Source organism: Neolamprologus brichardi, chromosome 19, assembly GCF_056152115.1.
Source record: "Neolamprologus brichardi isolate AB-2024 chromosome 19, ASM5615211v1, whole genome shotgun sequence".
Taxonomy (NCBI): Eukaryota; Metazoa; Chordata; class Actinopteri; order Cichliformes; family Cichlidae; genus Neolamprologus; species Neolamprologus brichardi.
Window position 1 is genome coordinate 2,937,501 of NC_142122.1, and position 27,375 is coordinate 2,964,875.

General features: G+C 43.4%; 1 protein-coding gene across 1 annotated transcript; it reads left to right on the forward strand.

Moving 5' to 3' along the window:
• Window positions 1–3,835: 3,835 nt before the first annotated feature.
• clic4 (CLIC family member 4) lies at window positions 3,836–22,926 on the forward strand. The gene is made up of 6 exons (XM_087832890.1): window positions 3,836–4,079; window positions 15,964–16,073; window positions 19,044–19,169; window positions 19,485–19,591; window positions 20,377–20,558; window positions 21,153–22,926. Exons 1-6 carry the CDS (start codon window positions 4,011–4,013, stop codon window positions 21,315–21,317), a joined length of 759 nt encoding a protein of 252 aa, XP_087689016.1. The 5' UTR covers window positions 3,836–4,010; the 3' UTR covers window positions 21,318–22,926.
• Window positions 22,927–27,375: the final 4,449 nt, after the last annotated feature.

The window sequence follows — 27,375 nt, forward strand, 5'->3', positions numbered from 1 at the left end:
GACTGCCCGCCAGGCAGATTTACCTAAAGAAAAAAGTACCATACCATTACTCAGCAAAGCAACAATTTCTCTGACTGGGTGGATCTCTAACTGCCTGAAATATGATTGTGAATTATGAGCTTCTACCACCACTGACATTTTGTGGTAAATGTCATTATCTCCACCGCACACATACAGTGTTGTGATCTCAGCAGCACGTCTCCTCCTTGTGATGGCTTCCATATGTTGCAGGTTCACGACGAGGAAAAACACTAAAAGGAAAAAGAGGGAGGTCCTTTTTTAAAAATAAGAAAATCTGTGAAAAAAGTAAAGTTGATGATGGAAGGGGCTTGTGGAACAACCCAAAGTAACAGTTTTCTGCATCATTTTATCAGTCTCTCACATTGTTATGGAGGAATTTTACTCTACTCTTCTTAACATTGCTTCGGTTCATTGAGGTTTGCAATCACCACAGCATTTTAGTCAGGTCAGAACTTTGACTGGGCCCTAATTCCTTTCATTCCAATGTGTTTAAGCTTTAACTTTCGGACAGATGGCCTCATATCTGACTCTAGAATACTTTGGTACACAGAGGAGTTTGTTTTCAACTCAGAGACTCCGAGGTGCCCCGATCCTGTGGCTGAAAAACAAGTGCAAATCATCACCTTTTCACTCTTTTTTTAGAGAGAGAAGTTCATACTTTTTTTTACTATTTTTCTAATTTTACTGTCATGATTTTTAACATTTAACATGCTAACTGAGGCCTGAAGAGTGTGAGATGTAGTGCTTGTGTAATGTCTCTCAGTACTACACCATCTGACCTTTGGGTACATTTGTTGGGATTTCCTAACCTGGAAAAATTGTAGCATTATGTTAACACATGCATAAATGTGTCAGACCAGCAGGCTGCAAAAGCTTCTGCTCTTTTGCAGATGATCAGTTAACCAAGTAGATTTGATTACCTGGCTTCCACTTACCCTCCTAATTCCTAAAGAAACAGTGAGGTTTTTTTCATAGGACTGCAGAATTTTGTGACTCTAGGTTCTGCTTGATTTTTAAAAAAATATCATTAAGATTAAGTCCAAGGTGATGTTTTTTCCAGAACTCTGATAACTCAACATCAGTGAAGATGATGCTGTTGTATTTCATCTTGGAGCTGCAGCTAAGCCTCTTGTGACAGTTACACAATTCAGCAATCAAAACCACAATCGAAGCCATAAAAGTCCTTTATTGAACGACCTGTTCATAAAAGCAGTTTCTGTGTAGAAAAACTGCTTCTCGAGTCAGCAGCAGAACTTTGAATTTGACTGATTTCTCTAAAACTTAATGCCTTCTTTCAAGTAGCAATGCCTGCAGCTTACAATAAAACAGAATAGACCCAAATATTTAAATAAGATAAAAAGTAAGCTGAAATTTAAAATAAAGGAAAAAATATTAAATTAAATTATTTTATTATTATATAATTTTTTTAAAAGGAAAATATTAAAAAATTTAAAAAATGTATTTAAATGTATATTTACAATAAAGGATATATATAAATATATATATATATATACACATATATATACATATATATATATATATATATATATATATATATATATATAAATACATACATACATTTATATATATATATATATATATATATATATATATATACACACATATATATATATATATTAGGGGTGCAACGATACAACAAAATTCACGGTTCGGTTCGGTTCGATACTTTGGTGTCACGGTTCGATATTTTTTCGATACAAAAAAAATGTTCATGCCTTTTTATTAATTTGTCATTTATTAAATTTTCACGGCACATTCTGCACCACATCTCTGTGCGTTCATCATTTGTTTGAAGCCAGCTCACTTCCTGCAACCACTTTTCCGAGAATACGCGCTTCTTTTGTGGTTCGGACTCCTTCTGACATTTCTTTGGAGGTGGAGGAACATCACAGTAATTGCTTAAAGGAGCTTCTTCGACATCTTTAAGAGTTCTAAACAAATGTCTGTCCTCTTCCTGAAAATCTTATGTATGCAAACACGCGTTGCAACTTCTTATCTTGTGCGGGTTTTTATTTTGACAGCGAATGCGCACCTGCGGACCACTTATGTGCAGCCCTGGTTATTTAGCTCGTCATATTGCAGCCACAGAAATTCTTTTGTCCATGAAACCATAAAGCTGCACTTTCTTTTTGCCTTATAGTCTGATTTGTCATAACCTTTCCGTTTTGTCACTTCTTCACCCTGACCTGTCTTATTTGGCTCAGCAGAACTAAAATATATATCCTGCTGCTTTTACACACGCACTCACATAACGCTCAGCGATTCTCTGCGCGATCAACCTCTCACATGTTTAAGCTGCAGGAGATTTCACTTGTCATGTTTGCATAGTAAGCTAACGATTGATAAGACGATGTCAGAGGAATTGGTGCGCAAATTATCATCACTCACCAATCAGTACTGTCGCTCTCTATACACAGTTCACGCGATTGCAAAGTGAAAGCAAAAAACAAGCGCAAATTCAAACGCGATTTCAATATGTCACATATTGACAGTGGCCGATGCCAATGACATAATTACCCAGCTACATTTCCGAAAGAATGCAAAAGCATTGACATATATTTTTCCTTCCTACGATAGGCCGACGGGCAGGGCAGAGATAGATTTTGGTAGCCCGACTGGAAAAAAGCCCCAGGACGTCGGGCTAGCGATTTTGTGAGCCCTGTATCTGATTGAGGAATCACTCATCTTTGGAAAAGAGAGTTTATTATGGAGAAATGTCTCTTTCCAAAATAAAAGCTATACTATACGCTTCTTCTGGGCTATATTCTCAGCAGCATATTAAACATATCAGGTCCCCATAAGGAGAATCATGTGCTAACGGCTGTCTAAATGACTCGGGTAAAGTTTGTAGCATGCGTGCTTGTTGTTTTTGTCTGCTTCCACTTGTCTTTGCACTAGGATGATGTCGGAGTAAATGTGCAGTCATATTGGTTGTGTTCCCACTAGTGCTGTCAGCGTTAATCTGAAATGACGTTAAGGTCACAACACGGCAAATCTCCGTTAACGAGCTACCGCGGATCGCCTCATGAGTGGGGCTGGAAGACGTCAACACATTAACGAGCTAACTGCGCTAACACACTAGTTCCCACCAATTGAGCATTGCTGGCACATCCAACATACTGTTTTACTTTTGTCCATGACACGCTTACCTTCAGGGTCATACTTCACATGAAAACCAAAATAGTTCCAAACGCCAGATCTGAATGAGGGTGGGGGAGGTTCAATTTGCCATGTTGCAACAAGCTTAACTTCTGTCCAGGTAGCTTGCCCTGCGCTCAGTGAATCTGTGTTCGACTACTCCGCCTAGGCTGCACTGTCGAGCGCAGATCCACTGAGCGCTCAACACAGACAGCATCGTCAGAAGGAAAGTTGATAAAATAAATTAAAAATGTTGTATCGTTCGATACATATGTGTACCGAACCGAAAGTACTGTATCGAACGGTTCGATATCGATACGAGTATCGTTGCACCCCTAATATATATATATATATATATATATATATATATATATATATATATATATATATATATATATATATATATATATATAAAACTATATATATATTTATAGTTTTATATACATATATATATAGATAGAACTATTATTTCAACTGACAAAAAAACAATGATAAGTACTTTTTTATGATGCCTGTGCCACCCCTGGAAACCTCCTGGAAACGCCCCTGCTTTTTACTGGGATCCTTAGCGACCGGACTCCCTCCACCTCCAACCCTCCCCGCTGATGACGTCACGCTTTAAATATTCCCGTAGCTTCTTCACGCCGTCCTCTGTTGTCTGGAAGGCGCCGCTGCTCTGGTCCGCTTTGCTGTGCAGACCCTGGAGGGAAGAAAAAGGCGTCTTCGGGATTGAGTGCGCAAAAAAGGGGGGAGGCGGATAAGAGCTAAGTCGGGCGTGGTAGCGGGGAAAACTCATCTTTGTGAGGAGAAACTTCAGAGCAGCAGCCACCATGTCGCTGTCGGTCCCGCAGAACGGAGTGAAGGCGGATAGCGAGCCCGTTATCGAGCTGTTTGTGAAGGTAAGACCGCAGGATAAGTTTTCCTCTTTCTCTCTCTCACTTGGCTGAACCCACATCTGCGCATTGTGCTCTCACGCGCTTTATTTCTGCCTCGAAAGCGAGTAATGTTAGAGATTTGCACAAATAGTGTCTCCACGCAGGACGGCTGTATCTTTGCCATTGTGGCCATGTGGAGCCTGCAGTGTCACCAGCAGGGCGGATACGGCCATCTCCCACCTCTCCACCCCTCAGCGTGGGTGAAGATCAGCCTGCCGTGCTGAAAACTGGGCGCTAATTCTGCAACAAAAGCCCGGCAGCTGTGCTTCACAAGAGTCCGCCCGACAGTGGGATACATGCTGCAGCTGCATTTTCGTGTTTGGGGCACTAAGTGGTAGATGGTATGAGAACTGACCCTGGTTCAGCTTTAAATAAGAGTGCAGGGTGTTTGATGTTTGCTTCACCAAAGCAACAAAGAGCCTGAAGGACAAACTGCTTCACCAGTTTCACACACAAAAGAAAGTGTGTGGCAGACAATGCTGTTGGTGCATTTTCATTAAAATTGTTTAAAGCGGGCAGTTGGGTAGCTTAATGGATGATCTCCTGCTCAGTGGAGACCCTGGTGGAGGTGGTGGCGGTGGATGCCTGTTTTTTTTCTTTCTTTGAGCCTGATGCTTCCCAGAGCGGGAAAATGGCACCAGGAAGAATAGAGGGAGAAGCACACTGGGACTGAAGGGGGCTGGGGTAGTGGGAGGAGGCTGTGGGGTAGTGAGTTAGGTGGTGTTGGTACGTTAGGGTGTCACTGACCAAAACGGCAGGCTCGTAACAATAACAGTGGATGATTGCGGCTTTGAAAACACGATACATGCTACATATGAGAGCAATTACCCTCAATAAGCCCAATTTATAAAGGGATCCCCATCTACGAGAACCACCTCCATTAGATCATATCAGTTGGATGCAGTACAAACCCCGCCTCCGTCCTGTTTGTGGTGTTTTTGTAGACTCTGAGTTTAAAGAGGAGGAAAACTACAGGAACAAACCGTCCAGTGCTGCTTCTGCTACTGCATTTCACTGCCTACAGGAGAGGTTACATCATCCCGAGGCCTGGAAGGTTTGCACTTGTGGCCGGCTCTTCCCTCCCAACCCCTCCCTTTCTAGCCCGCGCAGCCAGAAGTTTCTTCATTGTGTATCTTCTGGACACGTCTGCGTGGAAGTGTGCTAGCGTTTCCCTTCGCTCCCTCTCACGTGGCTCCGTGTTGCATGTACCAGAGTTTGACTTGTACACATCTATTATTCATGCAGCCGTTCTCACTGTGTTGCATTAAACACAGCCACGGGAGACAATGGCTGGCATGCAGGTTGCCATAGGCACATCGCTGTTAGCTGGGCCTCTGGGAACAGCTGATAACAAAGTGTGTGTGTGTGTGTGTGTGCGCTCCACACACAGCTGTCAGATCTGTTAGGCCTCTGCCACATATCAAAGCTGACTAATTATGCTTCCATAACGTCAGTTGCCACAGTGTCCGTGTCTATAGATTGAGAGGCGTCGACACTGTTTACTCATTAAAAGCAGCTGGCTCACCCAGTTCAGAGACTGTTCGATTATCTTGCAGCTTTTTACCACCAGTGTTTATAGCAACAGTTGTCAAACTGCTATGGGAACACTTGCAGTGGGCTCGTCGAGGGCGGGGAGGCGAAGCTCGTGTTGTCTCTGTTTATTGCTCTGTCACATCAGCACAATGTGATGACTTTGTAAGTGGGAGGATCGACCCTTGACCTCATCACAGCGCAGCAGATTAGATATTGTTTTTGATCATGAGTAGCTGTTGGGCTGTGGAGGGTGACTTCCTAGCATCCACCCAACACATTAGAACTAAATGAGATGTTGTAATTAAATGGGAGAGTAAAGCCTGTATCTATCTTTTGTTTTTGTATTATTTATTTGAAATTGTTCCTCTTAATCACGACATCATCCAGACTTGGGAGCACATTAGACTGCTTTGATCTAAGCGCAGAGCATTGCAGATCAGTGTTTTGTGGTAATTCGTGGATGTCTGCTACAAAGTGTCAAAATATGTCAAACAGGAATGTATGAACCTCTTTGAAGCTCCCCACTGCAGGCATCAGCTTTGGTAACCATGTCCAGTTTCTTTTGATGTTTTAGGTAATGGCGCTGTCTCCTGTCGGTCCCCTTTCCATGGTCACGCCAACTGTTGGGCTTTTCTGTGACTAAAACTAACCTCTGCTTAAATGTGATTGGTCAGTCGAGCTCGGGCTACAAATGTAACCTGAAAGATTCATGCTTGCAACCTCTAAATCATAGGTGTCAAACTCTGGCCCGCGGGCCAAATTTGGCCCGCAGCCTAATTACATTTGGCCCGCGAAGCCATACCAAATTACTATTAGAGCTGGCCTACTGGTATTATACAGCTAATATATATATTGTTTAGTATTAAGCTTTGCTTGTTCCATATTCAGTTTTTTAAGCAAAATTTGTTTGAGTCCATAAGAAAAGATTCATTCTTATATCTGGAGGAAGATTTTTTTTTTTCAATAAATATTAATGTTAGCCCGCGACTTTGTTCCAGATTTGAATTTTGGCCCACTGTGTATCTAACTTTGACACCCCTGCTCTAAATCCTCACATTTAACACAATCGTTTTGCTCTTCAACGGTTCTCACATCATTTCCTCGCCAACTTCATCTCTGACGATCAGCTCTTCCACCCCGATGGCGTTCAGCTCCAACCCTTCTGCTGGTTTTGGGGGCTCTAACCTTCCAAATTCAACCTTCAGCCTCACTTCTCCATCAAGTCTTCTCATTGTCCAGAGAAGTTTAAAAAACACAACATTTAAGATCATAAGAGCAGCACGAGAAGCACACGAGAGACTCTAAGGAGCTTAGAAAGAAAAGTGTCTGGACTTCTTTAAGTTGCTTGAAGATGTTTCACAGACACATTCGACACAGAGAAACTTATTTCCACTCCGTACCAAGCTAAAGGCACAAGAGTGATGCAACCAAGGGTCAGCCCACAGACCAGTTGTTTGATTAAACGTTAGAAAATTAATCAGCCACATTTCCAAAAAGTGGAGGAAGCTTCCAGGTCTCCGGTTTCTTTCACCTGCATTTTACTTAATGGTCACGAATGAGCAGGAGCAATAACTTGTTGTGCCTACACTACCTGCCAGCATTGCAGCTATAATCCTATCTTCTGTTTATGGTTATTCCACATGTTTTTGGTGCTGCCACCTGGTGACAGGATGCAGCAACAACATGTAAATGCAAAGCTGTGCATAAGATGGGAGCACAGCCATGCTGGTCCTTTACATTCTTCATTGTTGGTTTTGTGTTCATAACTTGCACTCAAATTATTCTGTATGTTTTATTCAATTTTCCTTACGTGCATGCAAATGAGTCACTCTGCACCAGCATATGATCATGGGTGGATGACAGTGAGTGGAATATAGATGAGCCAAAGGAAACAAACAGCCTTTATCTCCACTCGCATTTGTGCGTCTGCTGGCTGAGACTGTGCCAGGGCCACACGACCGGTCGCAAAGCCTGACGCTGCTTCCAGCTCTCAGGCCAGCAGAGGTTGAAAACATGTCCAAGAAGTGCTTTTATGTCTGGGTGGCAGACTGTTTACAATGGGAGCCGTGGAGATGACGGCCTACAAAGCCCAGAGAGGCGCTCACAGCTATGCGGCGCTTCTGTGCGGTCAAGGAGGCTAAAGCGTTAGCTCGGTCTGTAAAAGAGAACAATGACAGCTCGGGTTTAACTTCATCTTAACGCGCTGCACTCTGAGCTGTTTGCAGGCTTGGCCAAGATCGGCTCATCATGTTGTGCAATCAGTTGGAGCATGTGACGGTCAGATGCATGGCTCGTATACTGCGGCTCGTAACAATGCACTGCTCACCCAAAAGGTGTAACCATTAAAATGTCGGTAGTTTGAAAGGTTTAGTATCGCTACCCTTAGCAGTGAGGTTCCATTTATTGTTTGTTTCTTTTCAGCATAAAATAAACCGTTCCTTCGTCCCTCGGGTGGTATTCTAGGGAGCTAAGTGCTGTTTCTTTATAGGAAAATCAATAGAGCGCTTTATTTTTTGCGAGTAACGCTGCAGTCAGCATCTTGAGTTAGAGGACAGAGATTAATGGCTTGTTAGTGGTGTGGAGCTTGCTGACCTTGTGTCCTCGTTTCTGCACCGTGGACTTGCTTTTGCAGCACCTGGCCTGTCACAACTTCTTCTGTGTAACTGTCTGGTTGACTGACTCTCTGGCCACTGGCCTAATCGATCTGGCAGTGTGTTATTACACCAATCTGAACTGGGGCTTTGGAACCACTCAGGAGTTAATTTATGTTCTTGCCAGTGGACTATAACATGTGCTTAAGCAACACAGCCCTTGTTGTAGTGAAATAAATGGCTCTTATGTAAAAGATGTTCAAATTTAAAAGCTTGAGTCATCTCATTGAGGGGCGGAAGAGCTGGTCTCATTTCTGTCCTGTTCAGTCAGGAAGCCGATGGCTAATAATGCATTTTTCAATGACAGGAAATGAGGTCAGTCCAGAGCAGCACGGATTGGAGAACTTAAGGAATGGATCCAATCACTGAGTCATGTGTTATACTATTATTGTTAAGGCTGTACCTGCTGTAGCTCCTCTATTACCTTTATTTTCAGAGGTTGTGTGTGTGTGAACCCTTAAACTACATCAGTACTGATTGGGATTACAGTCATTTCATGAAGGTGCATGGTTATTGCTGACTCGATGCTTTGCTTGTGGCAGACATTTATATATGTGGAAATGCTCAGTACTCGTGCAAAGTCAGGCTTGTCCACGAGTGTTTTGCATGTTCGATTTTTATGACGGTGTAAAACAAAAACTGTCGATCATGCACCAGACAGGCACTGAAAAGCAGCTCGCCGGTGGGTCAGAGTGAATCCTGATGATGTGGCTGGTGTTTGTGTAGCCACGGTCTGGGCGTCTGCTGCCATATGTGTATCTGACATGCGTGGTAATGGCACCCTAAGGATGTGTTGATGCCAAAGGGTGCTTCGTAGCTGTCTAGACGGGGCTTTTGCCCTGAAAAAATCACTACAGGGTTCGGGGTTGCTTTGATTACAACACTGTGCAGGCAGACTTCAAGTTTCATTGAAGTTTCAGACTTCGTTTCAAAGGAAAGTGTGAGGAGAAACGGGCGGCAACAACGCAAACATTTGGCTTCTGTGTTTGCGAGTAAGAGCGCGCCTCCCTTTATGGTCAGTGAAGTGTTTGCAGAGGTGGGGTCGGGGCCAACCTGAGTATGCAGCTTATTGTTTGTATTAGACACTTGAAAAAACCGAGCGAGGAGTCAGTCGGTTCGTGCTCGTGTCCCACATTTACTGTCTGCTCTGCCTTCATTTTGGATCTGCATTACTCATCACTTCCACTCAGCCTGGAGAAACCTGACCTGGCTGCTGCTTATCTCCTCTGGTTATTGAGTAAACTTACATCATTGCCACAGCGAGAGTAAGCCTCTGTTAGACGTCAGCTTTCCACTGAATCTGACTGAACAGTAGGCCTGTGTCTCAGTGGAAGTCTTAAGTTTTCCCCTGAGTGATGTCAGCCTGAGTCACAGCCACAGAGAGGATGTTGCGATGTTTCCATGTCCCAGCCGAATCCGACTCCGCTGCACGCTCGGGCACTCACCCTGTCTCAGGTTGGAGTGATTCAACCAAGAGGTCAAATCTGACTGGCTGATTTGGTCAGTGTGCCAGGAACCCTGAAACTTACTTCACATGTTGAATTATTGCTCATCTTCATTTCTTACTTTTTCTGACTTTCATCAAACGGCTGCTGAATTCAGATTGATTTATTTGGGCAGACTTTTGTTATCCATAATCTACTTTATGTTTTTATATCTTCTTTATGATCAGCTTGGTCTATAAAATGTCTCAGAAGTCCAAACACTGGATAGTTTATGTGTGTAAAAGTTTTATTTTATTCTTAAATAAAACTTGATAAAAATTAATTAGATTCTTTCCAAATAAAATAAGAACATTATTGTTTTTATTCCTTTTGGCGTCTTATTCATAGACGTCAGCTTATGAATAAGGCGGTGACGTATACAGAGTCGGTTCATGTACAACTAGGAAAGTTTCTGGAGAAAATGCCACAGCAGAACTTCTGTATTTTCAGTTATTTTACATTGTTAAATATTAAAGTTGGCTGTGGTTCTTTAGCTGACCCTCACCCTGCCATGTCTGACAGCCTGACTCTGTTTAGCTTAATCATTCAATGCCAGCGTAAGCTGACAAACGGCGGGCAGTTTTTGGGTCCGGCTTCTTTTAATCCTACCTTGGCCTATATGTGTGTGTCCAGCAAACAGGCAGAGGCGCTGCCGTGACGCTAGCAGGGCTGCCCACTCTCAAACGGACATTCCTGCAGCGTGTCGAAGCAGCCGAGCTCTTCGTCAGTTCCTTATTCGGTCAAGTGTGGCTTGAACTCGCTGAGCAGCCCAACCTATTTAGAACGTGAAGTGTGGGGAGGGGAAGGCGAGGGCCGCCACGTTACTAAAATTAGGCGGTGAGCAGAGATTGGGAGGACTGGGCCCAGCGTGAACAGGATCATTGTCCTCAGCTGTTTACTGTAGAAGCTGAGATATCACACCGCTGCTGTAGAAAAGGAATGTCTGTCTTAGATAATGATGAGAGCCTTTCTGTGAGTGAGAGAAAGGTGTGTGGAGCACATTGAGCAACTCTTTATGTGCCAGGTTGTAAAATGTTATTGGACTGCAGTGGATAAAAGGATACCTTGCGTCCCAGTTAAAAGTACAGACATCTTTAAGAGCTCAGGAATCCTTGTCATCACTGCTGAGATCTGTTGGACACTAACAGGTTCCTGATTGGCTTAGTGATTTAAATATGACACACAACAGGCGATGGATGGATGAAGTTGGACGTTGTCGCTACGGATACTGCGTGTGACTTTAGAGGATTTGAAACCATTAATCAGATTCTTAAGTAAACAAAATGCATTTTAAACGTTTGAGTGGATTTTTAAACAGCACACAGACTCGACTTTGTTATGTTATAGTTTCAGGTGTGCAGATCTGCTAGAGTGAGAGGCTTCGTGGAGATCTTTAGATGCCTAATTTTTAATTTTATTTATTTATTTGTGATCATGAGGGTATGGAGATTGTTGGGATCAGTGTTGGTCAAGTTACTTGAAAAAAGTAGTCAGTAACTAATTACTGATTACTTCCCCCCCCCCCCCCCCCCCCCCAAAAGTAATCCCGTTACTTTACTGATTACTTATTTTCAAAAGTAATTAATTACTTAGCTACTTTTTAAAAACACGATAGATCTTTCAGCCCAATTCTACTTTTTCTGCATAATCCATCATACAAAATGTGATCAAATGGAAAAGTCTCTTTTTCAAACTTGTTTTATTGTTTTAATCTTTTAACTTTATGCATCAAGCAAAAATTTAATTATCTGCAACATTCTCTGACTGGAAGAAATTAATTTAACATTTAAACCTATTTTCTGCACATTCCTGCACATAAAATAAAATATTTTGTGTGTTTACACTCAGTCTTTCAAATAGATGCAAGTAAAACACAGCAGAAAATAAATAAAGTCAAAGACTAGCGGTCCTGTTGCTCTATTTTCACCTGTAAAGCAGGAGTGGGGTAGGCGGAGGTTTACCCTGATGCAGGTGTGCGCAGCGGTCAGTGGAAGAATCCGCGAGTTTCTCTGTGAGTTTCCCATTACGTCGTAGCTACTCGGAGCTTGTTTTGGGGTTTTTTTCGCTGTAAAAAGAAGTTTTCTTCCCACGCACAACGGACACTAATGTTTTTGTCACTTTTTATGGAATCAAACTCAAAGTAAGGTCAGTACTTCCACGCTTTAAACGCTGCACGCTCATACTCTCTCTGCACTCGATATATGATCCATTGTTGATCTGCACACAGCTGTTGTCACGAACGTCGCACTCGCTTACGTCACTGTCATGAGACATTCTCGCAAAAAAAATCACGGTTTTAGTAACGCAGTAACGCAGCGTTCCTACGGTAAAGTAACGGTAATCTAATTACCGTTTTTGCCATAGTAATCCCTTACTTTACTCGTTACTTGAAAAAAGTAATCAGATTACAAGTAACGCGTTTCTGCCCATCTCTGGTTGGGATTAAAAACCGTATTTACAAGAGGAGGATACTACACTACACAGCTATGCACTTCATGTAGATTTCAAAGAGGTCTCAACTGAGTGTTATTCCCACTTTAAGGTGGATGAAAGCCTCACAACCCAGCGTGGTTCTGCAGTGGGTCTGCAACATCCTTCATTGATGTTGGAAATGAAGGATGTTGAAAAGTAATTTTCACCTTACTTGACTCGATCTCCTGGGGTGCCCAGGCTAGTGAGGGGTGGCTGTGTAGCCTCTGGGAGCCAACAGTGAGCTGGCGTTGTACAATAATACATAATGTTTAACCATCCAATAGGAAAAACCGTCGATGAGGAAGTGATGAGCGGTGTGACCTCAGCGCGCTCGAGACGAGTTGGCTGCTTGTCATGCGCCCTTCCAGTGTCTCCAAGGAAGTCCTGGCCTACTCCTGCTGGTAATTGGCTGACATGAGAAGGTCATCAGCTGATGCAGCTCACCTGGGCTTTCCAGGCTATAAAAGATGACTCTTTGATTTAACAGAAACTAGTGTGTGCTCCCTCCATGTCACACACTTGGAGCCAGTTTGTGCCGGTTGTCCTGGGTACCGCTGCCTGCATTCCTCTGTGTTTTGTTCTAAATATCGGTTTTGGTCAACTTGGAATTCTTTTGCTGGCAAGGAAAACTTGAGCTTGTGGGAGTGGCTGGTAGAAAGGACCACTTTGTGTGTCGTCGTCTTGTTACTTTGACTTGTGTTTTGGCTTAGTTGTTACATCACTGGCTCCACGAAGAAAGGGGAAGTGATAAGAGGTATGGAGAAGGCCCACCCAGACCCACCCTCGATGTACTCATCGATGCGTCACACTGTCCTGAACTCCGAGATAACATCCAAGATTAAACATGACTCACACCCTTCATCAAGCAGCTGTGTGTTTAAATAAACAAGCATCTGCTGACTTACCCTCCACTGAGCCTAAAATAAAGCTGGAGAGCCTGTTGGCAGCAGTCAGCTGTTGCTGCTGTGGGCCAGACGTTACTGCAGCAGATTTGCATTTGTGTGAATCTGTGTACTTCTTGTAAAATGTGCTTCTTTCCAAACTCGTGGGCTTTGCCTTCTAAAGATTTTCTCCCCTAACTACAGACTTTTATTGCTTTTTTTTTTTTTGCCTGCTAGCTGATGACGTACCCGGCGATCTACAAACAGAAAGTGCTTTGTGTTGAAGCCCTTTCCTGAATGTCACACCTTAATAGAGGCCTTCTGGAAAGTGTCAGTTGGGCCCATAGGCTCCATATTAGAAGAAATCCTTTCTGGATTTATTTCGGCTATTTTAAAAGCAGAAGTGCTTAAAATGTCAATCAAAAGCTGTTCTTACAGTTCTTTTAGTGCCTGGCAGCTTCCCGAGGAGCACGTCGGAAATGCAGCTCCGCCAGCGTCACTGCTTAAACTAAACAAAGCGCCATCTTCGGCGGGAGGAACAGGACATTTCTGGAATAGTTTCTCCCTCCTCTCCGAATGCCCAACCCCCCCTCTGACTCCACAGAGGGGCCCAGGATAAGGGGTAAGGGATAAAGAGGGAAGAGAAGGAGGAGGAAGAAACAAGAGGGCCAAAAAGCACACTGAAGCTTACTATCTTTCCTCTTCGTCACGCTTTAAGCATCCGTTACCACTTGTTCTCCCTCCTGTTGGTTAGCACCACATGATCCCCAGTTTCCTTCTGGTTTCCTGTAATCTCTGTCTCGGTGTCTGCAGCCTGCTCTGCTGCAGAGTCCAGAGAGTAGGAGTCTGAATGCCCCAAACCTGCAATCGCACTGAGACAGGAAGAAAAAATGAAATGTCTTTGTCAGCTGCTGTGGCCTCCTGTCTCACCACTCGACCTGCAGGACTCTGATGAACTCTCCTTGAAAGCGGTTCACTGAGTGGACGTGCAGTAACGTCTTTACAAATGACATTCAGTGTATTTGCATTTTATCACCACCAAAAGAGAGCCGGCTGCAGACCGCTCACCTGTGCATTGTAATCCGTTTCACAATGCATGCATCGCTTCCCATGTCATACGTTCTGGCCATTGCCATGGGAACAGTTGCCGTGCTGCGTTACCGCCCTTGATGCAGACCTGAATGCTTCTCTGTAGGTGTAGCGCTGCGGGGAAAATGGAGTAATCATCCCATTGATGTCTTTCTGATCCCCTTAGGTTCAGCTAATGCTAGTCCAGCGCCTCAGGGCTAAAGCCTTATTTTGGAATTGAATCGTGTGATGTGAAAAGGGGACTTTCATTTGCTAAACAATGGCAGTGATCTAATCCGAGCTTTTCAGAAATTGAATTCAGAGAGGGAGAGGACAGTGGCAGTACAATGGGAGCCAGCAGGCAGATCAAACAGAGCCGTCTCGCTGGGCGTCACACAGAGGACAACAGCAGCAGCAAGGAGCTGCTGCACTGACTGAACCCTCCACAACAAAGTGCCCTATTGACGCCCTGCATATCTGACATTAACAAATATATATTTGTAAAGTTAAAAATCATTTGAACCTCATGTTTATTCAGCACTCTTTTGCAAATCGGTGGTATTTATGTGTGATTTGTATATCTTTTGCATTACTTGGTATAGCAGACGCCTCTGTGCAGGTGGGAAAAGGCTGAAAAGGACGAAAGAAGCAAAGCGAGTGACGTCAGACGAGGCAGACAACAAAAAATAAATGACATTCGGCTTATTCAGAGGCTCTGCTACAGTCATCCACTGAACGAACGAGTGAATTCCAGAGTGCCAGGGTTTCAATGACCTCCATGTATGTCCTTGTTAACAGAATAGCTTGGCAGGGTTGGTCACCACAGAGCGCAAGAGCTGGATGATGGATGTTGTTGTGAATATTGAAGAGGAAGTACAAAGAAAATGCCGTTTTTCTCAATGCATGTTTTTAAAAATGACGATTAAGAAAAGAAAGTGTTCTTTAGGACACCGTGTAAAACTCTTAATCACATGAAACGCTTACTCTGCCTTCTGATGTGGAGTCCAGATGATATTTGTGCCCATGTGGTGTAAAACTAATAAAACAGCCTGCTGTGTGTGTTTGTGCGCAGATTAATTTGCTGCATTATTCCCTAGTTTTACAGTACTTAAGCTGAACTGCTATTGATTTGTTTTTTTGAAACAGATTAAATTTAATATCCAAATAGCGTCTTTACCGCGCTCCTTCCCATTGCTAAACGATGAGTGTGCGTCATTCATTTGGAGCGCACACCACTTCCATTGATCTCGTTCCCCGCACAACTCGGCCTTGTTTTTGTGCAGTCTGGCTAAGAAGGAAGCACAAGGCTATCTGAGCCTTAATCACTCTACAAGTTTCCTGTTGCTCTCAGGCTGTGGTTCTCCAAATGTTAGGGGGAAGTGTGCAGACGCCTTTAAAGGCAAGCGAGTCTGTTCTTCAGTCTTTCCCTCCTGCTCGAGTCTGAAAGAGTCATTGTGTGAAACGGGCCCCTGTGGGTGAGCGCAGCAAAGCGCCCGGGTTGTGCAGTACAGCTGAAATCTCTATCAAGGTTATCAGGACCTGTTTGTGTTTTGGACTAAGCAGTAAGCAAAGTGCTGTCGGCCATGGGAATCAGTCATAGGTGCTTTTAGATCTTTGTCTGCTAGATTGGGTTGTATGACAGTGGTAATTAAATGTGAGATGCTTCCACCCATCTTTTGTGTACTCAGTTCTCAGGACTGGTACCTGGAATATGTTTCTGGTGGTTAATCCTGATCCTCTGTTTGTGTGTTTGTTGAAGGCAGGAAGTGATGGCGAGAGCATTGGGAACTGCCCCTTCTCCCAGAGACTCTTCATGATTCTGTGGCTGAAAGGAGTCGTCTTCAACGTCACTACTGTGGATCTAAAGAGGTGAGCGCTGTTCTCTTTCCTCTATAATCATCTGTTCCAACACTTTTCCTTCTTTGTTAGCCTACTGGAGCGTTCCTGGGCGTTTCCCAGTGTACTGCTTTGATCCAGCCCCACCTCTGACACACTCGCTGCTTCCCCACTGCTTATTTGGTTTTCCCATGACCCCTTCCCAGGCCAGGGAAAATTGGGGGAAACTAAACATTCAGACTCTGGAGAGGTTATTTTAAGATTCTTGACTCTGCTCACTTCCTGCCTAGAATTTGTTGGGCAACTGTCTTCTTTTTTAAACCACTGGGATCAGTGATCCCAGTGGTTTGCAAGCCGACACACTTTCACATGTGGATTCCAGTACTAGGAGCTCCAAACAGACTACGTTTCCGTCTGTATGATTCATCTAAATACTCCCTAAATGTTTATCCACTTGTTAGGCCTGATTATTTTGAGCTGTATCCACCAGTCAGATGGACGCCTGGTTTCTGCAGTCTCTCTTTATGCGTCTTTAGATTTTTAAGATTACCGACACTGGTTTCCACAGTGTCGTTCATCCTTTGTAGCAACAGCAGAGATGCATTTGATAAAAGTGTTTCCTTTGTTTTGTTTTTTTTAGACCGCTGACAGGAGGAAAGTGAGAGCCATTTGACTAGTGGCTTAATTTTCACACATGCCTTGACGTTCAGGATGAGTGCATGGGTTTGGGTATTTTGCATATATTTTCCTCCCGGGTAGAAAGTCTCTGTGTGAGGCAGCGAATAACCTCCACTGCTTTTGCTGTAGCTGGCCAAAGGCTATATTTGCTGCAGGTAGCAGCCAGTTAATCAAATGCATTTGAGTAACTGATCATCAGGAAGTGTGAGCACTGCTATAAAAGCTGAATTTTGTCAGTTTGCTGGTCTGTTAACAGGATGTCAAGAAGGAACAACATCAGTAATCTCAGAGAAGCAACTGCTGCTGCTCATCAGTCTGTGAAAGAATGTGCCCATCATTCTGCAGTGAGAGATTATTCACAAGTCGCAAACATTCAACACAGCTGTTAATCCTCACAGCTTTGGGTGTCCCAGCATACTGACCCCGTCAGACCGTGCAGTGCTGAGGGGAAAAGTGCAAGAACTGCAGGGAAACTGCAAAAAAAATCCCACGAGCTGCAGCTTGGACTTCCTGACTTGGTGTCAGTCTGCATGTGTTCAAAGTTAGGAAAAACTGCAAAGTGTGGCCTCTTTGGGAGGCTTGTTGGGAGTAGGGCAGGGCAATTAAGCCAAAAACATTTATCACGATATTTTCGAAATTTGAAAATTTGCAATAACAATTTAACTGAAGCAAAACAAAATACTTTACAACTTTGGTGGGTTTTTTGCACTAACAATGTATTTTCACTTAAACAAGCAGCTGTTTTTCATGTGCATTAAAGTTATATACAAATGTAACAGTGCAAATGCAAATTCCTCGCTGACAGTTTAACCAAAAGGCATTTCCAGTGGAAACTGGCCGACATATCCTCAGCATAACCATGTATAATATCCACAAAACTAAAAAGAGGTTATACACACACAATACGGTAATTTTATGTTGAAGCACAGTACATAGCACTCCGCCAGGCTCGTGCCTACGGTAGCCGTAATGCTCCGATAATCCATCAAGCGGTGCGGCTTCGTAGCTTAGCAAAGTCGTACTAAAACATTTTTGACAGCTTTTTGAGCGCCGTGTACATAAAATCGGTTCGGTAATAACGACAACCCGCTTGCTCTACCAAAAATAGTGCTTTGTTGTGTATCTGACGGCTCCACACCACTGAAGTTGCGGCATTTTTACAAACCAATTCTGGTTTCACTCAACGAGCCGCTTTCGCCCTTCTCGTTTTCCGTCGCCGCCATGTTTTTTCCGCCGTGTGCACTGCGCATGCGTGTTTTACCCATATTCTATCGCGATATTTCATTTTCTTATCGTTGCCTTACATTATACCTATATTCCCGTGAACAGTATGATATGGCCCAGCCCTAGTTGGGAGAAGGCCTCCTCTCTCGGTTTGGGTTTGCGAAGCTGCATCTGAACAAAGCAGAAGACGGATTCTGTAAGTTACTGAATGGTGGGGTCTACTTGTTCTCACACACTTTCTGCAGTTCGTCTGGGTTTTGTTGAGTAGATAACAACACAGCATGACGTGCATGTGTTTCTCTCATTTTAAAACCTGCAAAGAACCTGATTAGTCTCACTTTCAGTTAAAATAAATAAAATAGTTTCATGGCTGTACTACAGATTCTGGTGTCATTTTGGGTCAACAGTAAAATGGCAAATATGGGGTTTTATTTATTCTTGTCTTTCAAGGCTCTCCTGTTTTTCTGTGATTTGAGGTAGTTCCTTCCTCACTCCTCGGTGATAATCGGTGGGCATGTCACTTCCCCCTGACATGCCAAAGAGTTGAAGTAATTTCCCCTTTTTTCTGCCCTTAAATGGTTCGTCCCAAAGCTCGCCATCATTACGGGCATGGACTCAAAAAACCTGCACTGTTAGATGAATGATGTTGATGGTATTATTAATATCAGCCACAGTGTTTAGACTGTCCCCACAAACCCATCAGCGGCTGAGTCACTGCTGTTTTGTTGTTTTTATACTGAAGACTCATTCAGCACATGCTCATTGCTGTTTGTGTGTCAGCCTCATCTGCCTGCCAGAGACATCTGGCACGAAATGTGCTGGTTTGAAGGCCACAGAGAAAAAAGGGGACACAAACAGACTCGCAGCACAGCGGCTCCAGCTGGAGGAGGGTTGTAGAGGTCTGAAAAAACACGCAGCAGAAACGCAGCCCTTTAAATATTTGAACTTAAAGTAATTACACAGTATATTATACACACAGTATTAAGTCAAATCTCTGGTTCCTTTTGTGGGGATAAAAGCAGATTTTACATGTTAGAAACAAGCTCCAGGGTTGGTTCTGCCTTCATCTGCCCACTGACATTTCTCCACTCCGTGTCCCAGGAAGCCCGCAGACCTCCAGAACCTGGCCCCCGGCACGCACCCGCCCTTCATCACCTTCAACGGCGAGGTCAAAACCGACGTCAACAAGATCGAGGAGTTTCTTGAGGACGTTCTCTCCCCGCCCAAGTGAGTGCTTTCTGTTTCAAACTCCTGCGATGACTGCTCGCCACACCTAGACACCAAACACCCCCCACTTAGGATTAACTGCACCACGAGCAGTTAATCACAGAGCCTTTTGTTGATCGTAAATGACGATTAAATAAAGTTTTGCGGTATTTATTTTATTGTCAACACATTTTATGAGCCTTCCACTTATATTGTTGGTGTCTGTCAGTAGTAAACGGGGCTTTTATTGAGCTGTTCTTTGCACATTTTTATTTTCTAATGATGTCTGCACAGAGAAAATGTAAAATAACAGCAGCATATGTGTTTATTTTGCAGGTACATCAAGCTTGGTGCAAGACATCCCGAGTCAAACACAGCTGGCATGGACATCTTTGCCAAGTTTTCTGCATACATCAAGAACTCCAAACCAGATGGGAACGAGGGTAAGTCTTTACGCGCATGCACGCGGGAAGGTGCAGGACTTCAGTGTGCTTTACTGGTTGCTAGGTGACACTGGTAGCCCTGCCTGGATTGGTGGATTATAGCCCGACTCGGGAACACACGGCGCTTTTGTTCTGCTGCCTCCTCCTGTCCTTTCGCTCCCAGTCTCACCTGGAACTTTCTAGAAAAGTGCACAGCCATGATCCAGAGAGCGAACTGGTGCTCATAACCTCACCCTCGTTCCAGATCTATGTAGCCCACAGTCTGTAAACGACTATCAGAAATGTCATATATTATTGGAATAATGTGAAGAAAAAGTAGTCCATTGTCTTTGAAATCCCGTTGTGTCCTTCTTTGGGGGAAATGTGGGAGTATGATGTTTTGGAATGTAAAAAAACAGACTTATCATATCATGTTTTAGTTGGCTGATCTCCACTCTGAGAAAATATCAAACCACAGTGAGCTGGATGTGAAAGCCAAGGCTATGTCAACAGAGTTAGAGAGTGAATGTCATGGTTCAGTGATAAGTTACGGGTTAGATCTACTGTCAAACCACTACACCTAATATGTGTTCATTCATGACATACTTTCTATTTGTGGAATGAATTGTTTGGTATCTGTAGATGGGTGGAGTATGAGGACAAACTATCACCTGTGCATTCCTGTTGAGATGCCATTTGAACTTATAAAAGCGCTCTCGTATTTATAAAGTGCTCTCTGTGTGCGTCTCTTGATGAAATGCTGCCACCGTGTGGTTGCTCTGCAGTAAACGTCTCCTTCTTTGCAGCTCTAGAGCGCGGGCTGCTGAAAACCCTGCAGAAGCTGGACGAGTATCTTCGCTCGCCGCTGCCCGATGAGATCGATCACAACAGCATAGAAGACGTCAAAGTTTCTAACCGCAAGTTCTTGGACGGGGACGAAATGACCCTGGCTGACTGTAACCTGCTGCCCAAACTGCATATAGTTAAGGTGAGTCGTGAAACACATCTGCAGGCGTTGGCATTAAACCACCAAATCAGATGTTTTTTTTAAAGAAGAGCGTACAAGCTGTACTTGAGGAAACTCTCGCCTCATGCTGCACCTGCAAGGGAGGGACTGGCTTCAATTACTGGAATAAATGAAAATGGTTCTCGTGTAATTCTCAGGCTAATAATCTGAATACAGGAGAACTCCTGCGTGCATGCTCGGGCTGGTCGGATAGAAACGGCTCGTTGTTCGGAACTGAAGCTTTTGGAAATAAGCTTAAAGGTCCTAATATATCTCTACAAGGCAGTTAATTTTCTTAGTTTGTGATCCTTTTAGAAATTAATTTTCAAGAAAATACTAAAGCATTTTCCCACAGGTTATATATTAAAATGCTTTAGCAAATATTGGCGCATCATCAGAAGTTGTGCCGTTGCCACTCTATACTTTCTACTGTTCACTGCCCTGCTTCAAAAATTACCCAGCTACCCCGGCTCCCTTGGTGAATCTTAACAGTTAACCTTTAACGTGTCATATTTGTGGAGTTTGTGGAACTTGTGCATCAACAGTGTGATTGAATGACTCATGTCATTCTTTCAGGTGGTGACTAAGAAGTACAGAGGCTTCGAAATCCCCAAAGAGATGACGGGCATCTGGAAGTACCTGAACAACGCCTACACGCGCGAAGAGTTCACCAACACCTGCCCCAGCGACAACGAGATCGAGATCGCCTACGCAGACGTAGCCAAGAGGCTGGTCAAATGAGCTCCTCCGTCGCGACCGCCTCCTTCCACCCCCCCACCACCTCTCTATACTCCCCTGCACCTCCCCATCCTCGGCACCGGGACTGATGTGCTCATTCACCAAAAAGGAAAAAACAACAACTTTGGACGTCTTTTCCTTCTCTCCTCATCTAGAGTGAACTCATGCATGAACCCTTGGTCATTCATTTCTTTTTTTTCTTCCGGTCATTATGAAGGTCCGTTTAGTTGAATCACCCTCGCTCATGTTTGTCCCCTTTAATCGCTTTTTGTTTTTCATTTGCCAATGAATGTTGTGAGGCAACGGAGAAGCAGCCAGGCGTGCACGTCAGTGCTTGTCGATGCCTGATAAGTGACCTTCAAGCTGACCTTTCCTCCGTATGCAGGGGGAAAGGCCACACGCTGGTATTTCACTGTCGTCTGTTTAAATTTCACTGTTTCTTGGATTTCTGAAGACTAAGAAGCTTCTTTTTTTTTTCCCCTCATCTTTGTTTATGTAAACAGTGTTGACGCTTCAGTGTTTTTTGGCTCAAGTATTTGACAGGTTAAAATAGAAGCTAATCCAAACCTAAGTGGTCGACATATCAACTGAGAGATGCTTTATTTTAATGTTGAGCTGTTTAAAATAAATGAGAATATTTGTAACTGCAGGTAAATCTACCTGGCAAACATGCTCTGATTTCCTCACTGCCCTAAGTGGGCACACGTCTCGTAGCTCGGTAGAACTGTAGGAAATTTCCCGTACTGCTCGCAGAAGTAAAAGCAGGAAAAATGCAGCTTGAGGTCTAAGAAATATTCACCTGTATGTAGCTTATTATTGCCTTTGAAAGCGGCTGTTTTAATCAGTAGAGTTTCTTCTCATATCGAACACATCGTGCTTACTGTAGCCATAGTTTGGATTATATGTTATGAACCAAAAATGGGGGGGGGGCACATTATTCTGGTCTCACTGTGGATGACAAATGAAGAAACCACACACGCTCACCGTCTCCTGCTTCATAACACACAGGTTGAAGGACACTAATGTTGGGTTGAGCACCACGAAAAGCAACTCTAAAGATATTTATGACTGAAAAAGAAGAATAGAGGAGAGTAGCAATGAAGGAACAGCTGTGCAGATTTCTGTCATCAGTCCGTATGTAGGTCGATCTCCGAGGTAGCGAATGTAGTAGCTCCAAAAAGTGCTTTAGTGTGGATAAAGCAAAACCTGTTTTTGTTTTCTCCCATTCGCCATGTTTTTTTTTTTCCTTTCGTGAATTTGTTATAAAACAAATCTGATGGAAAGGGAATTGTAAATATTTGTTTTCATTGCTCAGATTGTAAATTTAAAGCATTTCATCTGAACCTTTGAAGGAAACGTGGGCCTTTTTCTTGCCTGCTTGGATTTGAACACTAGAGAAAGCATCTCCTCTTTGCCTTACTCGTTTCTCTCTGCAGATGTTTCGCAGGAAGGATTTTTGTTTTACGATATCATTTCACGACAACGTGAGTTTGGCGTTGTACCAAGAAAATATCCAAGCTATGTCATTGTTTTTGGGTTTTGTTTTTTTTTTTTAACAATATTGACTGAATTAAATAAACTTCTTATTGGCACTCGGGGCTTGTGTGTTTGTTTAAACCATCAGTGTTTCAGTTACATTTCACAGCCCAAAGCAACATCCCATACCAAGTGAAACTAGCTAAATTCACTTAAATGTTATATTGTAACATAAAGACAGTCTGAATCCATCAGTGTGAAGATCTGCTATGGTGATAAAAGTGGAGAGGAAGAGCCCTCTTTTAACAGGAAGATGAATTTGAAAGCGTAGTTAAAGCCCTAACGTCACTCTAGACGTGCTGGAATGAAAAAGAGGACAAGATGTGTGTGAAAAGCCTGACAGGGACTAGAAAGAGAGCAGATTTCTCCTGTTTTGGCTTCAGTTCATTGGCTTCCTGTTAAATCCAGAATTCAAAATCCTGCTCCTCACATACAAGGTCTTAAATAATCAGGCCCCATCTTATCTTAATGACCTTGTAGTACCATATCACCCTATTAGAGCACTTCGCTCTCGCTCTGCAGGCCTACTTGTTGTTCCTAGAGTATTTAAAAGTAGAATGGGAGGGAGAGCCTTCAGTTTTCAGGCCCCTCTTCTGTGGAACCAGCTTCCAGTTTGGATTCAGGAGACAGACACTATCTCTACTTTTAAGATTAGGCTTAAAACTTTCCTTTTTGCTAAAGCATATAGTTAGGGCTGGACCAGGTGACCCTGAATCCTCCCTTAGTTATGCTGCAATAGATGTAGGCTGCCGGGGGATTCCCATGATGCATTGAGTATTTCTTCTTCACTCACTATGTGTTAATAGACCTCTCTGCACTGAATCATACTTGTTATTAACCTCTGTCTCTCTTCCACAGCATGTCTTTTATCCTGTCTTCCTTCTCTCACCCCAACCAATCACAGCAGATGGCCCCGCCCCTCCCTGAGCCTGGTTCTGCTGGAGGTTTCTTCCTGTTAAAAGGGAGTTTTTCCTTCCCACTGTCGCCAAAATGCTTGCTCATAGGGGGTCATATGATTGTTGGGTTTTTCTCTGTATGTATTATTGTAGGGTCTACCTTACAATATAAAGCGCCTTGAGGCGACTGTTGTTGTGATTTGGCGCTATAAAATAAAATAAAATGTGTTTAACAAAAGATGAAAAATCTATGCAGGTCTACTGTTCCTTAAGGCAATTAAAAACAAGCTCCAAAGAAATGAAATACAGATGGAAATATGTTGTAAAGCTGTAAAGCGGTCGATGAGTTGTTCTACTCGGGGTCACACTGATGAGAGCAGCTGTGTTGGAAACGGTGCCGTTTAAGAAAAAGGAGGGAAAGATGGAGGCGGCTGACTTAGTGATGTTAAGATTTGTGTTGGAAATGTAAATATGGACAGGATTAGGAATGATTATATCAGAGGGGAAAAACTAAGAGAGGTGATATTGATATTGCTCTGGATAAGTGTGGAGGAGTCATTATTGGTATGCTGAAGACGGAGCTGCCAGGGAAAAAAGTCCAAAGCGGGGTTTATGGGTGTCATGACAGAGGATATGGAGATGATTGGTGTGACAGTGGAAGATGCAGAGAACTGGGAGAGATGGAAAATGATACTGCTGAGGCGATGACCTCCAACAGGAGCAGCTGAGAGAAAAGGGGAAACTAGGATTCAGTATTTTTGATATTAGGTCTCAGATTGAGCGGTTTGGAGGCTAAGATGGAAAGACAAGGCTGAGATGGCTCGGACGTGTGCAGAAGAGAGAACGTGGATACACCGGACAAGCAGAAAACTGCAGAGAAGATCCGTGAATGCAGTGAGGGAGGACATGCAGAGGGTTGGGGTGACAGAAAAGGATGCTGGGATAGGGTGAGATGGAGGCAGATCCACTGTGGTGACCTCTAAAGGGAGAAACCCAAAGTAGAAGAGGTCTAACTTGGTGCTTTTTACTAGCTTTATTATGTAAGGTTCTTGGCACTCTCACCTTTGCTCTGACCTGTCTGATGTTGGACTATGATGAAGAATATTGAATACACTACAAACACTGTGGTCCAGCTTCTTCTCTACATTGAAAACAAGCTTTCTCACAGCCAGTGTTGGGAAGTTTACTTTTAAAATGTATTCCAATACAGAATACATGCCCCAAAATGTATTCTGTAACGTATTCCGTTACGTTACTCAATGAGAGTAACGTATTCTGAATACTTTGGATTACTTAATATATTATCATGCTGTTTACAACTACGTGAATGTACTATTAATGTGATTTATTACTGTTACTGAAGGTCCGCGGCTCCGAACCGTAGTAAAAGGACCTCTGGCTAATATGGTGGGTTCGTGTCGGGCTTGTAGCCGAAAACTAGCTTTACTTTGTTGTCTGGGTCAACTTTGCTAGCGAGAGACAGAGAGAGGCGTTGAAAGGCTGCTCCAACGGAACTTATTGTTTCGGAGGAAAACACGAACACGGTGTACAGTCGAGTCTTAATAGCTTACTTACAGCTGGGCTCGTCAGGCTCTCTTCTTGGCTGCAGTGGTTATTATTATATTTACATGCTTCCAGCTCCCGTTTTTGCTCGATGACAGCTCGTACTTTTCCTTTTTCTCCCTCCCTCGCTCACAGACACATAACGGGTATGGCAGTCCATTCTCCCTGCAGCACGGACTACACTGCCCATGATGCTACATTCTTTAGAGCTATACCTGTAGCATTCTGCCTGTTAGCTTAGCACAACAACAACAAAAAGGCCTCTCTCACCCAGGAAACACGCAGAGAGAGAGCGTCACCCTGTAACCATGGCAACCGTAACGCTTCCGCCTGGAACAACAGAACGTAGCTGTCAAACAAAACCCAAACAGTCCTGACCCGCCACAATATGAAACAGGGAAGTACCGCCGTGTAATCCATTTATTTCAACAAAGTAACTGTATTCTAAATACCACCTTTTTAAACGGTAACTGTAACGGAATGCAGTTACTCATATTTTGTATTTTAAATACGTAACGGTGGTACATGTATTCCGTTACTCCCCAACACTGCTCACAGCCAACAAACAGCTTACCCTGGAACAAAACACAGTATCGGCACCACAGTTTGTCCAGGTGCACAGCATCAGGATCCTGATTTCACATTAGCAGCTATGATTTATGTTATTATTTATCTTTTCCTGGTGTGACGAATGTCTCTCTGCGTGTTGCTGTGATGTGAGAATAAAGTTTCACTGCAATAAAAGTAGACATGTAGCAGTTATGGAACCATTTATAGCCTTCTGTGAATAAGGCCTGAACGGGAATTTTGAGGTATCGCATTTAGTTTTATTTTCCGCTTACTCGTGTTTAACAAAAACAGATGTGTGCCTCTGCCAGAGAGGAAATCCACATCTGAATGACTGGAACCGGTAGCACAAAAACATCCCAAGCATCCCACAGAGGTACAGGGCAGCCTGACGTTTTTAACTCTTAAAAATGAAATCAAATTAAGTTCAGAAGGAATTTGTTTTCCGCACGATAATAAAAATATCTATTTGGCTTTTTTGCTTTAACTTCAAATATGTTGCTGTGAGTCTACAGGATTTGGAGATCTGACACACAGATTTACAGGAATCCTTGCACCAAAACATGTTTGCTTCCAGCTCTGTTCTTCTGCAAGGAATGTGTCATGTGGGTGTCCGCCCACTGTGGCTTCCACCTCCCCCCCCAAAGACACCCATTTGCAGTAAACTTGGTGATGTTTTCAGCCAATTCCCTACTGTTCCTACGCATAAACAAGCCCATTCTGAAGGGCTGATTGCAGCCAAACTTTCGCAAGAGAAGAAAAAAAAGGTGTGGGGGCGTAAAATTTTTGGATGCCCTCCAGCTCATTAAAGTGTCATGTTTCAGCCTCAGAGATTCATGAACCGCCTGCTCACTGGTGAGCACTGAGACACGGACTCCACTTGTAATTCACAGGCAGGAAATCCACCCAGATGCAAACAGACAGATGTGTGTGTGTCCATGTGTGTTTTGGTGTGTGTGTCTGAGGTAAGAACCAACACAACAAGGCTGGCTATCGTTCAGACCACACAATCATTACAAGCACAGCGAGTGTATTAGTGTAATTGGGTAATGAAGGTGAGGCCAGGAGGGCCGAATGTTATTTCTCAAACATGTAGACTGGGAATGTGCGGCTTTGTAAGTCTATCTTCGTAAGGAGCCGTTTGAGTTTTAGACCTTGAGGACATTTTTGGAAAGTGAGGAGAGTTCTGCTTTTTGGAGCGAGCTTCAAAGAGGTGTTCGAGGGCTAAGAGTTGGTTTCCAAGTTAAGGTTAGAATTAGACCGAGGTCAGGCATGCATGCATGTGTGCATCTGTGTGTTTTTCTCTTTATTACACACCGTGTGAGGCAGCCAGCACGTCAACTACAAAGACACACTGACTACATTTATAATCTTGGATCTTTCTTTGTCTCAGTGAGAAAACTTCCCCATCTATTATTCATTGAAGCTTTAGTTTTGCCCCATTCTGTTTTACCTTTAACACGTTAACTCGATCAGCTGTGTAAGCTTTGACTCTTTCC